The sequence below is a fragment of the Misgurnus anguillicaudatus genome, chromosome 14 (assembly GCF_027580225.2).
Source record: "Misgurnus anguillicaudatus chromosome 14, ASM2758022v2, whole genome shotgun sequence".
Classification (NCBI taxonomy): Eukaryota; Metazoa; Chordata; class Actinopteri; order Cypriniformes; family Cobitidae; genus Misgurnus; species Misgurnus anguillicaudatus.
Window position 1 is genome coordinate 8,089,047 of NC_073350.2, and position 16,110 is coordinate 8,105,156.

Here is a 16,110-nt window from a genome sequence, read left to right on the forward strand (position 1 = left end):
TAATATAATTTGCACTGAAAAGTTGTATTAAATTAGAAATATGCGAAAGCATTTTCGCTACTGGTCTCAGACATGTCTAGCGCATTCTCTGTTGGGTTAATTTGATTTTCCCAGCGTGCATTTGCCGTCACACTTCTCAATTAGATTTTTCTGCCCTTAATGAAGTCATAAAAGCTGCGTTTCAGTTTGTAGAAACTCTAGATGGCAGTGTTGCCCTGTGAGCTCCTTTTTCAGGTTTATTAAAAAATGATTAACGTGATGTATTCATCTGTCTGTCTATATCTGAACAAAACTAAATTATGTTGCTTTTTTCCATGAGACTGCAGTAAAAAAGCCAAGTCGAATCTCTTAGAAAATGCTGCAGCATGCTCTGAAATAAATCTTTGAATCATCTGGTTGTTTATTTTCGGCACTGTGTCAGTCAGTGTGTGGCTTCGGGAGTCTCTGCTAAGGGGGGTCAGGTCGCCGACCGGCCCTTAACAGGCACAGAAACGCTGATTGGGTTTCGCTGCTGGATTTGGCCTCTCCAAATGCGACAAAAGAACAAAACAGTGATTGATAAGGATGTGAAATGTGATCCGCATGTCTCTTTCCGCAGCTGCCCCATTAGCAGAGCCCGTATCAGTGTTCCTGAGTGTTCAGGCCATTGAATTTGTCCAAGTGTTGTTTTGTTTATACTGATGTTGATGTACTGCATGCATGGGATGATACATTCAGTATTGTAGGATAAAGCTTTGCAACTACAGTATAAAGATTATACATTTTAATATTTATAATAAGGCAAACAGTTTGAAATGAATGTAAAAGTAAATATATAATATGCATTGCTTAGGGAAATTTTAATTCTCTCACCGTGTCTTGGATTTCTGCCATTAATACAACTTTGAGGTAAAAGTTACTTTTCTAATCATATCTTTATATTCAGAGACATTTATAGTAATAGAGTCCCTAAAAACCTGATACAGCTATATAGGCTCAGCCAATTACATGGGTTTTGCGTGGGGTTATCTCTCTGCTTGACCAGTTGCAGACAGGGATATATTTTTTAAAAAGTAAAGGTGCTTCACAATGCCATCAAAGAGCCGTTTTATTTATTCAATTTTCTTTAAAAAAAAAAATTCAGATAATTTACTCACCACCATGTCATCCAAAATGTTGATGTCTTCTTTGTTCAGTCAAGAAAAAATTATGTTTTTTTTTTATGGAAAACATTCCAGGATTTTTCTCATTTTAATGGACTTTAATAGACACCAACACTTTACTCAACACTTAACAGTTGTTTCAAAGGACTCTAAATGATCCCAAACGAGGCATAAGGGTCTTTCTAGCGAAACGATTGTCATTTTTGACAAGAAAAATAAAAAAATGCACTTTTAAACCACAACTTCTCGTCTATCTCCGATCCTGTGATGCGCCAGCGCGACCTCACGCAGTATGTCATGACGTCATGAGGTCACGGATGACGAATGCAAAACTACGCCCCAGTGTTTACAAGTGTGGAGCAAGAGGATCGTTCAGACGTTGTTGTATGTGGAATGATACTAATTAATGTCTTTGTGTCAGTTTATTGTTTGAAATGGTCCGCAAATGTGCGTTTCATATATGTAACACATGACCTTTCCACGGCATTATGCAATTACGTGAGGTCACGCTGGCGCGTCTCAGGACCAGAGATAGACGAGAAGTTGTGGTTAAAAGTGCATATTTTTTATTTTTATTTTCAAAAATGACAATCGTTTCGCTAGATAAGACCCTTATGCCTCTTTTGGGATCATTTAGAGTCCTTTGAAGCTGCGTTGAAACTGCAATTTTAAACTGCATTAAAACTGTTACATGTTGGGGTCCATTAAAGTCCATTAAAATGAGAAAAATCCTGAAATGTTTTCCTCAAAAAACATAAATTCTTCTCGACAGTAAACCCCCCCCCCCCCCCGGCATTTTTTTTTGTGATTTTCACCAAATACCTTCCAGGAAAATGTTCTTCTATAAATATAAACATACAAATATATCAAATGAAAGAACAGACTCTCTGCTTTCAAACAAACAAGGTTTTTTTCTTTAAAAAAAAAATGTTTACAAAAAGCTGAAATAATTGCATTTTTGTGAAGGAATTTTGTTAGAGATTAGATTCAGAACGATTATCAAAACATACACAGAGTTTAAAATTAGTAAATAACGTTTTGGCTTCAGTTTTTTCATGAATTGAGTATCTAGTGGATAATCGCGGTATTGCAGATTAACATAAAAATTCATCAGGAACAATTTTTTTATTAAATGCAAATGTTTTCTCTTAATTGACAAGATAACTCGTCAATGGCGAGGAAAGAGTTAAGATACAATCAACACAGCAGGTAAAATTAGTATCTTTTTTTGTCGCAGGAATGCTAAGGGGTTAACATCCGAAAAAAACTTTTGGTTAAAAAAAATGTTCTTGTAGTAAATAAAGTTTCTTTAGATTATAAAAGGGTATGAAAGAAATGGTCTTGGGCTGAATGTTTTTTTGGGGGAACCAAAAATGGTTCTTCTATGGCATTACTGTGAATAACCTTTTTGCGTTATTTAAAACACGCTAAAAGAGAAGTGAACTATCTTACTCCAGGGAGCATTTTATAGGACACACATGAATAAGATGAATCATCAATGTTAAAATCTGATAAAATTCAAAATGTGTACATTTACCAAAAGTTTACTACTTTTAATAAAAAAAAAACATTATTTTGTAGATGGTTTTGATTCCAACTGATCTGGACTGGAAAAACCAACAGACTGCAGATTCATTTATCTCTGCACAACTAGACTTCCTGTAGCTTGACCCAACCACATCTGCACCCCTAGTCTAAAAACACAATGGAGGTGTGTAAAAAAATGTGTACCAACTTTTGATAGCTGTGAGGAGCTTTTGTAAAATCCACTTGTGTCAGAGTGATTATTTTCAAAAGAGGCTGAATTATTAAGAATAAAATCCAAAACACATCTAATATCCTAAATCTGCAGGACTCCTGCATGGTAGATCTCTTATGAGGCGTCTTTGTTGCTTTGTGCAACGGGCCATCTGCGGGGCATCTGCCCAGCGAGGGGTGACGTGGCCCGGCCCGGAGAGCTGAGAAAGCGTGAGCCGGATCAGCTACCGCTGCTACGGTTACTGCTGCTAAGGTTACGACTGGTACAGTAAATTCATTGATTTAGTTCACCGTCAGTCACCCCTCCTGTCGCACCTCCCTCCGACGCTCAGTTGTGATGTAAATATTATCTTACGGTCCTCTCCTAAGCGATCACCTTTCTTAGAGAGATTAACATCCGAGCGGGGCAGCTCTATTAAGAGCCCAGCGAGGGGCTGCTACGGCTGCTGTCATTTCTCTCCGCGGTTGCCATCTTTCTCAAACCGTTTTGCCGTGCTGACACAGAAACACTAATGTTGTGTGTCTTACCCGCAGTAATGTGCAAACCTAGACCCGAAACCAATTTTTGCCATATCGGAGCTGGCAGCAGTGAGCGAATGCCTCTGGTGTTTATTTGTTGAGTGTCACGGTTGGAATACAAAAAAGCATATTATTGTCTGAGGTGAAATCTCTCAGTGCGCAGACATAAGCAGGATATTTACTTGCTGATAAATGTTGTCAGTGTGTTAAAGGAATGGTTAGCTTTTTCGGTATACCACTAGATATGTATTTAGCAGAATGTAGACGTGACCAGGGGCCGACAAGCTCCAACGAGGATATTGAAGAGCCCCTATTATGTTGCTAAAAAGAACGCTAACAGTAATTTAATGTGTTTGCGTGGTTTAACTCTTTCCCCGCCAGCGTTTTTTAAAAAAAGTTGCCAGCCAGCATTTTTTATGATTTTCACAAAAGTTTAATGCCTTCCAGAAAATTTTCTTCTTTAAATATAAAAACATACAATATATCAAATGAAAGAACAGAACAAAAAAAAGTTTCATTCTACCTTTATTCGTTTTCTTTTTATCAACTCTCAAATATGGTTAGGTTTCTTCAAAAATACCAAATTTTTAGCAAAAAGCTGAGATGATTGCGTTTTTTGTGGACTTTTGATAGACATCAGACTCAGAGCGATCTTTAAAACATACACAGAGTTTAAACAGTTTGCCCTAAGGGAATACTTCCAGGCTTTATAAGTTGTTTAAGAGCGCCACCTGGTGGATAATGGCAGAAATACGGATTGACAGAAAAAAATGTCAATGGCGGGGAAAGAGTTAATGTTAAAAAACACATTTTCCACAAACTGTACATTATTGTGACTCCTCTATGCTTCCTGAAACACGTTGATTTCTACAAATCTCATTGTTCTGGCGAAACGCGGTGTGCTCCGATTGACTAGCTATCCAGTGCGCTGTGATTGGCCGAATACCTCAAGCATGTTTCGGAAATGCTACCATATTTGCAGATCAGCTTCCAACAGGAGATAATATTGTCCGAAAAATGCTGATGACCAAACTGATCAATTAATTTTGCCATCGCGGCTTGAGCAGAATGTAACAGATTGGAAAGGTAAGGATACCAAAACACAACCCACGTCTGCATTTGTGATCGTCAAAACAACAAGCGTTACTCTACACTGCTCGAAACTTTCTTTTTTATGGGATTATTTTTGTGCCAATAAAATTTTATGGAAACTTTCAAGAAACGAATGAAGATGTGAAATGAAAATAAAGAAAAACACTCTGATAATGAAAATAATAAACTCAATGGCAAAAATTTTACATGGATTTCAAATTAACTGCATTCTTTTTTAACTGTTTTAAAGCATTTTTTGTTTTATTTATTCCCTGCCAGAGTTTCGTTTACCCTTTACAAGTTTACGCTCGCCATTCTGGCACAAACCTCTCGTGTGGGCAGGACTTAACCATGCTTTGCTCTCATTGGCTAGTGAGATTTGGATTGACAGCTCCCTTATCAGGAAGTTTGCAGCGGAGCGGATTTTGGACAGCAATCTGCAGTTATCTGTTAGTGTTTGTGTAATGTATGTAGTTCGTGTGACGTATTCATTAGAAATTGATATTTCAGGTTTGGATATCTTATGCAGGTATTATTTCAGTTCTCATGTCTGGCATGAGCATCCACATCATCCATTACCCTCAGGTGATGGGTGATGCATATGTCCGTCATTTTTCAGACGAACACATTTTCAGTTATTTTAGAAAATGTCTTAGATCTTCCTGCTGCTAAACTATAAAGTTATGGGGTCCAGCTCCTTCAAGTCCAAAAAAATGTGCATATATCCTTCCCCAAAGAAATTCAAACGGCTCCAGGATGATAAACAAATGTCTCCTGAGGGTAATCTGCGCGGTGTTGTTGTAAAAATATCCATATTTAAAACTTTATAAACGAAAATTACTAGCTTCTGATAACGCCGCCATCTTAGACTCCTCTGTATTCAGGAGAGAGTATCAGCGTAGTGCACACGCACTTGTCTTAGTGACGTCTGACAAATGTGGAGGGTGGGGGCACAGACCAGCAGCAGAGAAACCTCCGTAAACTGCCCTTAAACATGACGTGGCACAAAGCGAAACGTGATTGGTTGCTTAACATGTCGGTCATATTGCCTCTTGGTTCCTAGACATTCAATATGACTTATTTAGCTACGCGAGATAAGCTGTTACCCAACTATGGGTTAAAACACCCAACTGTTGGGTTTGTCCATATTTGACCCAACAGTTGGGTTTGTCCATATTTGACTCAACTGTTGGGTTTGTCCATGTTTGACCCAACTGTTGGGTTTGTCCATATTTGACCCAACTGTTGGGTTTGTCCATGTTTGACCCAACTGTTGGGTTTGTCCATGTTTGACCCAACTGTTGGGTTTGTCCATGTTTGACCCAACTGTTGGGTTTGTCCATATTTGACCCAACTGTTGGGTTTGTCCATATTTGACCCAACTGTTGGGTTTGTCCATATTTGACCCAACTGTTGGGTTTGTCCATATTTGACTCAACTGTTGGGTTTGTCCATATTTGACCCAACTGTTGGGTTTGTCCATATTTGACCCAACTGTTGGGTTTGTCCATATTTGACCCAACTGTTGGGTTTGTCCATATTTGACCAAACTGTAGGGTTTGTCCATATTTGACCCAACTGTTGGGTTTGTCCATATTTGACCAAACTGTAGGGTTTGTCCATATTTGACTCAACTGTTGGGTTTGTCCATATTTGACCCAACTGTTGGATTTGTCCATATTTGACCCAACTGTTGGGTTTGTCCATATTTGACCCAACTGTTGGGTTTGTCCATATTTGACCCAACTGTTGGGTTTGTCCATATTTGACCCAACTGTTGGGTTTGTCCATATTTGACCAAACTGTAGGGTTTGTCCATATTTGACCCAACTTTTGGGTTTGTCCATATTTGACCAAACTGTAGGGTTTGTCCATATTTGACTCAACTGTTGGGTTTGTCCATATTTGACCCAACTGTTGGATTTGTCCATATTTGACCAAACTGTTGGGTTTGTCCATATTTGACCCAACTGTTGGGTTTGTCCATATTTGACCCAACTGTTGGGTTTGTCCATATTTGACCCAACTGTTGGGTTTGTCCATATTTGACCAAACTGTAGGGTTTGTCCATATTTGACCCAACTGTTGGGTTTGTCCATATTTGACCAAACTGTAGGGTTTGTCCATATTTGACTCAACTGTTGGGTTTGTCCATATTTGACCCAACTGTTGGGTTTGTCCATATTTGACCCAACTGTTGGGTTTGTCCATATTTGACCCAACTGTTGGGTTTGTCCATATTTGACCCAACTGTTGGGTTTGTCCATATTTGACCCAACTGTTGGGTTTGTCCATATTTGACCTATAGATTGACACAACCCAGCATTTTTAGAGGGTACAGTATAATACCACCCCATATAAACTGCAAAATCTATGCAAAAGTTTTGGTCAACTTCAGAAATCTTGCAGCATTAAGTAGTGAAGTTTACCATATATCCATATGACTGAACATCACCATAAATCACAGTGGTTGTGCAGATATAACAGGCTGGACTCATTTCCTCTGTTTTTTTTTAGATCCACTGAGAAAATGACTCTGGCATCTGATGAATTAGCTGGTGTTGGCAGCAATGCGACAGATTATACTAATGCACAGCAAGATGTACTATTGCTCAATTATATCTAATTAACTGCTTAAATGACTCTGAATGGTTATAAATGATAGAATTCAAACAATGTAAACCACAATGCAAAAGATTTGGTTTTCATGTGTTGAGGCTGTGCTATTATACCAGCCTCAACCAATCAAAGATGCTGATCTGATACGTCACAGTGCAGGCATACGAAGCACAAGCGCTGCTTTTTGAAAGTACTCTCACTGTATTAGTGAAGTTACTGGTGATTCTTATCATACCCTGCTGTCATGCCTCCAGAGTTTAATAGATTCCCTGCGCAAGATAAGAAAGAATCTCGCCCATCAAGTTATGACGTCTATCAGCATCACTACTGGCAGTTCAATATACAGTAATGGACTGCTTGGTTTGTTGCCTGATTGATTGCTGTGAGATTTCTTTGTTCCATTCAGACATAATTAAAAGACCACGGCAGATGTTTTTGTCATATAGGAGATCATGCATAGCGCTGACCAATGGCAAGCCAGAAAACTGCTGGGGTTTAATTGTAAACAGGATTGTTTGGGAGTGGGAAGAATCGCATCTCTCATGAAGTCAGCTGGACGCGTCTTTCCTCTTAAATATTTGCACGCATCCCACTGTTTTCAACATCAACGGCAACTGTGGTTTTTGAGACTGAACCAGAACTAGTTGATGCCAAGCGGAGTAATGTGATGCAGAAACTGTTTCCAATGTCTGTTCTCAGCGCCCCTTTAATACGGCAGATTTCTTCGGGTTTTAATTTAGAATTTGAAAAAGAAAACAATATGTGAGCAAAAACATCTCTCTCTGTTTTTCTCTTTACAGATCAACCGTGCTCCAAGTTTTGGGACCGATCAAAAGATCGATTACGATGTGAAGAAGGGGGTTTTGCAGAACGCCCTGAAACTGCTCAACATCAGGTATAAACCAACACTTTTCTCCAGAGTCTCATTAGCAACAGAAGTGAAAGGGTTAATCAGAAACCTCACTCTTCACTGTCTTCGGTGTTTTAAAAAGTATTGATTCCTTTATCTCAACTCCAGAGTCATCTGAAACTCTTATTGAGACCTACTCTTATTGTTGTCACAGATTTCAATTAATATATTAATACTGATATAATACAAAACGATCGGATCACAGGTGGACGACACTACATACAGTAAACGGGGTGTAAAACATTTTGAGCTTGTCCACTTTCGATCACATTCAGAGGTAGTCGAAAATGCATTCGACTGGATTGCTTTTGTGGTGTAGATGCTCATGTGACTTAAGCAGCCACAAAGCCATCATTAAAGGTCACCTATTATGGCCTTTTTACAAAATGTAATATAAGTCTCATGTGTGCCCAGAATGTATCTGTGAAGTTTCAGCCCAAAAAAACCCACATATCATTTGTTATAGCATGTCCAAAATGACCCTATTTGGGTGGGAGCAAAAACGCGCTGTTTTAATGTCTGTACCTTTAAATGCAAATGAGCTACAGCTCCTCACTTCCTTACCAACAGACAGTGAGCGCTTTCAGTTCAAATATATCGGATTAAAACGGTCTGAGACAATAATATTTAGTGGACAGAGTACAACTCGCTGAGGGTGGCAACAATGGTAATGCAGCACTGTAAGTGGGCGGGGCTTGATCAGTGTGACCTCACATTGATAAGAGAATCAAAACAACATATCTAATGAGACTGCTTTGGTTTAATGTGGAATATAAAACAGGGAGCGGGTGGATTTGTTTCATTGTAGGGTGGTTGTATTCACACACTGCCAACACACATGGGGCTCTATCATATACCCGGCGCAAGTGTCTTTTGCTAGTTTCAACCCGGTGCAATGATCATTTTCATATCTAGTGGCACGTTGTTTAAATAGCATATGCATTTGCACCCAATTTTGCGCCCATGGGCGTTCTGGTTTCAAAATGAGATGTGTTCAGGCGCATTGTTGGCGTGTTGCTATTTGTGGCAACTAAAATAGACTAAATTGCGCAATATTGTTTTTGTTATTTAATGGGTATGTTATGCTCCTATAAACGGGACGACAATGCACGTTTGCTTATCACATGGATGCGCAGTAGCACATAAACAATTTAAAATATGAAAAATCAAAGGATTAAAATATAAAACATTAATATTATTGAGTCTCTTGGACATAAATGAGGATCGATTATGAGGCGGTAGAAGGCATCAAAAGCTGCTTCACCTGTAGCCTAGTAAGTTATTAAATGTTTTGCTTTAAACAAATGCAAATATTGCATATATTTTTAAATGTTTTTTTTTTTTTTGAAATGCTACCCTATGGATTTATTGTATATGATGACTTTGTAACTGTGGATATGATGAGATGAGAACCTATTTTAATGAATGCTTTTTAAATCATTGAGCTGTCCGAGTGCTAAAGTATTTTTAGAGTACAAACCTTTTCTTGCATATTTGTAAATTATTTATTGAGATCACACAGATCATTTAGGCTATCCATAAATTAACAGCAATTAAAGCCTGATAATTTTACTTCATGACTGAAAGAAAACGACTTTTGAAGGTTTTAATACCAAAAAAAGTACAATTTCAATACAAAAAGAAACGACGCAATTTTTAAATGTCAATCTTAAAGTGCCCATCTTATGACTGCTTTTCCACAAGTTATATAGGTGTATGAGTTCCATAAAGCATGTTTCAAAAATTTTTTGCTCGAAATAGCTTGTAGGAAAAGATTGTTACCCATCTCTAGGAGCCTCTGTTTCAAGGCAGTTCAGATTGTGCCGTTTTGAGCCAGTCATTACATATTTATGAGTTGCTGCTCCTTTGATCACGCCCCACTACTAACGTCATGTGCCCGTGCGCATGCTCAGTGGTATCGTGAGCAGTACAGACCATACTGTGTTATTATTTTATATATTATTATTAACGGTTTATGTTGCCAACAGACAAATCATGCAGAAAAGTATCACTAATAAGTACACTACAGGAGAAGAAACTCATGACACAAAATGATTCCAGAGTAAATTGTGATGTAACGTTAGCAGTCTCAACAATAAACTCGTTTTCCCTGGACAATACTAACATATTCCCGTTATAAAACATTTTCAAACGCATTATTTTAGCAAATTACAGAAATTAAGACCCGGCGGGGGATGTATACTGCTTGTGGACCGCGTGCTAATTGCTAGAAGCTAGCGGGAGGTCCGGACCGTAAAGTTATAAGAGGCTCGGGGGTTAACTTAGCCTCGTCAGAAAAGCCGGGGCGGTAAGGCCCGGTCTCGGTGTGTCAAACTAATCATGACACAAAGATTCCAGCGTAAATTGTGATGAGCAGTCTCAACAATACACTCGTTTTCTCTGGACAATACTAACATATTCCTGTTATAAACATTTTCAAACGCATTATTTTTGCAAATTACAGAAATTAAGACCCGGTAGGGGATGTATACTGCTTGTGGACCGCGTGCTAATTGCTAGAAGCTAGCGGGAGCTCCGGACCGTACAGTTATTAGAGGCTCGGGGGTTAACTTAGCCTCGTCAGAAAAGCCGGTGCGTAAGGCCCGGTCTCGGTTAGTTTGGCAAAAAAAAATTAGCTCTATCATCATAAATGTAGTATTTTGTGATAGAAGATGACAACATGCAAAATATAACGTGACTTCTTACCTTTTGTGTTTGATACAAAGATCGCAAATCGAATCCAGTCTGTTTCAGATGTGTGAATGATCCATGAAAGTCCAGTAAAATACAATACAAATAAAAAATACATCCATTTTTGTCCACAAATGCGTATAATCCGTGGGAGCTACATAGTCTGTTGTTTACATCAGATTTCGCATGAAGGTCTTATCGCCTACAATCTGATGACTATTTGCGTCGTAACACACTGTATATAAGAATACTCCGGGTTCCAATAACCACGCGTTACAACTTTGTTTTTAAAAGTAGGCGGGAGTATAATCCATAATATTCAAATAGCGCTGTTATTTCAGTGAGACATGATAACAGCAGGGTATCAGCGAGCGAAGTGACTGACTGCTCTGTGCTCTCTCTAGCTCCCTGGTGGGTGGGGACCAGCGAGTGGGGTGGTGGGCGGGAAAATTCAAACTGAATGTGACGAAACGGTTTGTGACGTCACAACGGAGCTGAGTTTGAACTCGCGCAATCTGAGACTCAAGGCAGAGGACATTCAGAAACGTGTATCTCACTCAAAACAGCATGGATGGATTTTTTCCAAGTTTGTATGCGTGTGGGAGCATCAGAGACACAAAATAACACCCCAAAACCCAGAAAAAGTGAGTTTTTCATAATATGGGCACTTTAAAAGCGCAACTGGCTTTTAAAGGGAATGAGAGCTGTGACTCTGATTGGTTTATTGCACATTACGCCTGAAACACACTCATTACTCATTACGAGAATAGGAACAGCCCTTTTAAGCCGTGCGCTTGGCGCATAAACTATTTTTCCTGTCGTTAAATTAGCAAAAGTGGCATCGGACACGCCCATTCAGACCGTGCGCAATGCACTTTAGACAATGCGCTTAGATTGTTTAAATGGGGCCTATTATGTCCAAACACCTTGAAAAAGTGGATTTTGCGTAATAGGTGCCCTTTAAAGGGGGGGTTCAATGGTATTTCAAGCATTCTGACTTATTAACACAGTTATAGAGTTGTTTCCTCATGTTAAACGTAGGTAAAGTGTCAAAAAAGCAGTTGGACGTGTTACAGAGTATTTCTGTGCCGAATGCACTTCGCCAGGGTTCGTACAAGTTTCGGAAAGTTTTTTCGATTACAGGTCCAACTGACGTTTCAGGGGTTTTCTATACGTATCACTTCTTTATATGGGCACTTCCCGCTTTAAACCCCGCCCACCCGTCAATCAGCTGGAGATGCTAGCACTTGCAAACATCTTATCACGCGGCACAGCTTTGTTTAATTTCAAAACTCCACAATGGCACGAATGAAGAAGTGTGTTTTTGGATGTAAGGAGAAGAAATCCAGCCTTATGAAAAGATATAGTGTATTATCCGGGGTAGCAGCGTTTTGCGTGTGTGTTAGATGCGGTGGATTTTCCCAACCGGGTAACGAGTTGCATGCGGTAAGACTTCTGTCTTATGTTGTAAAAATGCGCGTGCATATTATATAAATGACACAAACATGTAGTGAATCATAAGTTAAACAGTGTTGTATAGTGTTGCATGACTCGTACTCGCTCCTCCCGCGGTAGTAACTCCTCCTTTTCATTTTTTCGTACATTATCGGAAAGATTTGGTAAAGCTAATCCAGGGTGTCCGCGGATCCTTAAAAAGTCTTAAATTCCATAGTATGAAAATAAGGCCTTAATAAGCATTAAAATGTCTTAAATCCGGGTATCAAAGGTCTTAAAATGTTGCCCAACCAACACTGCCAAGAAAATTGTAACTGTTTTATACATGTTCGTCTCATGTGTCAGGAAAAACTGATTAGGTGGAATCTACTAAAGCACAAGTTTGCGGGGAATTCTCTAAAGTGCGTGGACCGGGTATAAGCAAATGGAGAAAAGTGTGAGTTTTAGCTATGGGGAAGTGCACATTTAATGAAAACTGGTTACTTAACCCTGATTTTGCTCCGTGGTAAAGACAAGTTAGCGTACGGGGTCCATTGTTCATTTTGCAAGAAAGTTTTAAAACTCAGAACAATTGGCATCAAAGCTTTAGTGTCACACATGCAATGTAAGAAACATAAAGCCGGTTCAGAGACCTGATAAAAACATCCGGCATTTCTCCGTTCTGTTGTGCCTACAGCAGTAGCCCTAAAGAGCATCACGGCATGTTAAACATCTGCATCAGCAGTTTTAAGCACCACGGCTTGTGCTCCATCAGACATCCGATAAACGTTTGGCTCCACTGCCAAGTCCAAAAACGAAACGAAGCCTGTCTTCTTTTTCTCTTTTAATGGCGGTTGGCATCTAGCTTATAGGTGCATTAGCGCCCCCTCTGCTCCGGAGGGTGGATCTATTACATTCTTTCCCTTACTCCTGGTCTCATCAATTTAATTATTTCTATTTTTGCCATAAAATATTTCACTGCCATTGTTTTGTCTCAAGATGCACACCAGTAATGTATTTTGTAAGTTATATTTAAAAAAAAAAACTCCTTAAATGTACTAATATAAATAAGACCTAGTCCAGGTTTAATCTGGGTAACCACACCTAATATTTTAACATTGTTGTTACATAAAACCATGTGTTTATTTTATGCACATTATACATTATTTGAACCAATTATTATTGTCTCATCACTATTGTCATCGTAAATGCTTTGGCCCATTTAGCTCTATTTTTATTACCAAAAAATATCAGATTACTTGATCAACATCCTTACCAAAATAATTGTTAGTGAAACCCCTAGATTGGTTAAAACATTTTAAAATTATGTGATTTTAGTTAATTATAATGCTATTTTTCTTCATATATTTTATCATTGGGGATTTCTTAAAACTTCGTATGACTTTTTAGGTGAAAAACTTGTAATATCAGCAAAGTGTAAAATTCTTGTCTGATCTTATTCTTGTGAACCAGTCTCGTTTCATCTTGCAGAACAAGTGTCTTGTCACACCCCTAGAAAATAGTGTTTTTTGTGAATATAAATAAAAGGTTCTAAAAAACAAATGGATGCATTCACACTGGACTATAAAATTGGACTTCATTGTCGTGATATAGGTCTTAAATTTAATTCATTATGGTCTTAAAAAGGTCTTAAAAAGTCTTAAATTAGACTTGGTGAAAGATGCAGAAACCCTGTAATCTTTTTTTTATAAATCTAAATAAAATCTATAAATAAAATCTATAAAATCTAAATAAAGTCTTTTATAAAACTAAAGACTCTTCGGAGATATAAAGGATGTCATACTACTCTGTAGGTACTCCAGATTAACATCAGAAATGCAGAAACAGTGTGTGTTACGTGAGCTTTAATAAAACTAAAGCTGCTGCTCTTCGCATTTCATTTTTGTTTCATTTTGCAGGGTATGAAAGCTTATTTTTTTAATTGCTTTTATATATATGAGAAAGCTCTTAGATTTGCATGTACAAACGTATGTGCAGCATGTTTACTAACAACACAACCAGTGGTACTCTGACTTAATATTAGTGCGCATCAATTTGAACCTGTCATTTCTTCCACTCGGGTTATAATGACTCGCCCATAGACCATCCCTTTGAAGTAATAGGACAGAAGTGCTCAAAAGTGGACAAAAGAGACAGATTTAAAACACTGTGTCTGTCTTGTCCACTTGTGATCTGATCGACCAAAACGCATTGTAAATGTGCTTTTTGAAATGAATGAACAATATTGAAAAGGACCGCAGGCGTTTTGTTATGTGCAAGCACGTGAACTGGTGATCAAAGAACAAGCGGTGGCTGCTGTGTATATTTCGATCAAACTTTCATCCGCTCAAATGCCCTTTTTTCTAAGCACATTATGTGTTTATTCATGTCAAAGACACCCAGAACAAGTGCAAACAATCTATAACAAATGTTTTCACCACTAATGAGAACATATAAATCAATCGTTAGTGATCGCCAACACCGCTCTCCTCTATTGTTTCACTTGGGCCTTTCCAAGTTTGTATTTATTGAGAGTGTTGCTTGTGTACATTTGTGTTTGTGTTTGTCAGCACACAGGGTCAGCACTGATTGATTATTGTTGCCCTGCTCTTCAGAGCTCAGGTTCACCTTTTGTACTAAATATATCAAAGTGGTCTTACAATAGTGCTACTAGAAGACAAACTTTGTCCAGCAGCAGATCAGGTTTCAAGGATGCATTGCTGCTAGGCCTGTGCGGTATGATCATATATTGTATGTGGTATATAATCTACCAAAGTCTAGCTCAGTCTTTTTTTATTTTGTTCCACATTTTAGAAAAATAAAACTCATTAAAACTACGACATAACATAATTATAATTTAAGGGGACATTTCACATTTTTTTAAGATGTCAAATAAATCTTTGGTGTCCCCAGAGTACATATGTGAAATTTTAGCTCAAAATACCATATAGATAATTTATTATAACATGATAAAATTGCCACTTTGTAGGTGTGAGCAAAAATGTGCCGTTTTTGGGTGTGTCCTTTAAAAGGCAAATGAGTTGATCTCTGCACTAAATGGCAGTGCCGTGGTTGGATAGTGCAGACTAATGGACCGATTTATCCCCATCTGACATCACAAGGGGAGCCAAATTTCAATTACCTATTTTTTCACATGCTTGCAGAGAATGGTTTACCAACACTAAGTTACTGGGTTGATCTTTTACACATTTTCTAGGTTGATAAAAGCACTGGGGACCAAATTATAGCATTACAGTCAGATTTTCATGATATGTTCCTATTAAGTTAAAAGCATCCTAAATAAATAAAAATGTTATCATCTTCAGTGTATTCACCGTTTATCTAGAATTTATAAAAATGTAGGGGAGAACCGGGACGAAAGTAACAAAGCGAAATTCACGTTATGGGAATGGCTTCTGCGACTCCGCTGAGATTCCACTCGCTTCCTGTAATCACGTCACTACTACAGCAAGGTCCTGATTGGTCAACAAAGCAGCAACGTTCAATTTGCGCGGAACGCCCCCCGCGTATCACGCCGCAGGATGCCAATTTGCGTCTTTGCGTTGTCTTAACATGTAAATCATTCGCGCTTGCTGCCTTTACCGCGTCTGGTGTGAACCATGCATTAGAGTTTTTCAAAATAAAAGCATATCGGGTTTAAATTTCTACCGATAGGAACTCCTGACAAGTAACACATATGTATACATTAAAAAATATATATATAGAATGTAGAATATATAAAAAATATAAATAAATATATATACACATGTAAATGTTTCTTAAATAAATACATGAATGTGTGTGTGTGTGTGTGTGTTTATATATGGGTGATTCTCACGAAAACTTGGTTTTAAAAATGTCAAGCATGAAAATTTAAAAATTGCTTAAATTTACTTTTTTTCCCACCAGACATTGAAAAATAAAGTCTGGAGTAAATGGGAACAT

At 38.2% G+C, this 16,110-nt stretch overlaps 1 protein-coding gene across 1 annotated transcript in view; it reads left to right on the forward strand.

The window, feature by feature from the left end:
* Nucleotides 1-16,110, forward strand: part of ttll7 (tubulin tyrosine ligase-like family, member 7) — a 115,575-nt gene that overhangs the window by 44,058 nt on the left and 55,407 nt on the right. Inside the window, exon 10 of the mRNA XM_055183322.2 lies at nucleotides 7,931-8,025. Within this exon, the coding sequence (XP_055039297.1) occupies nucleotides 7,931-8,025 (95 nt within the window). The remainder of the gene's footprint in view (nucleotides 1-7,930; nucleotides 8,026-16,110) is intronic.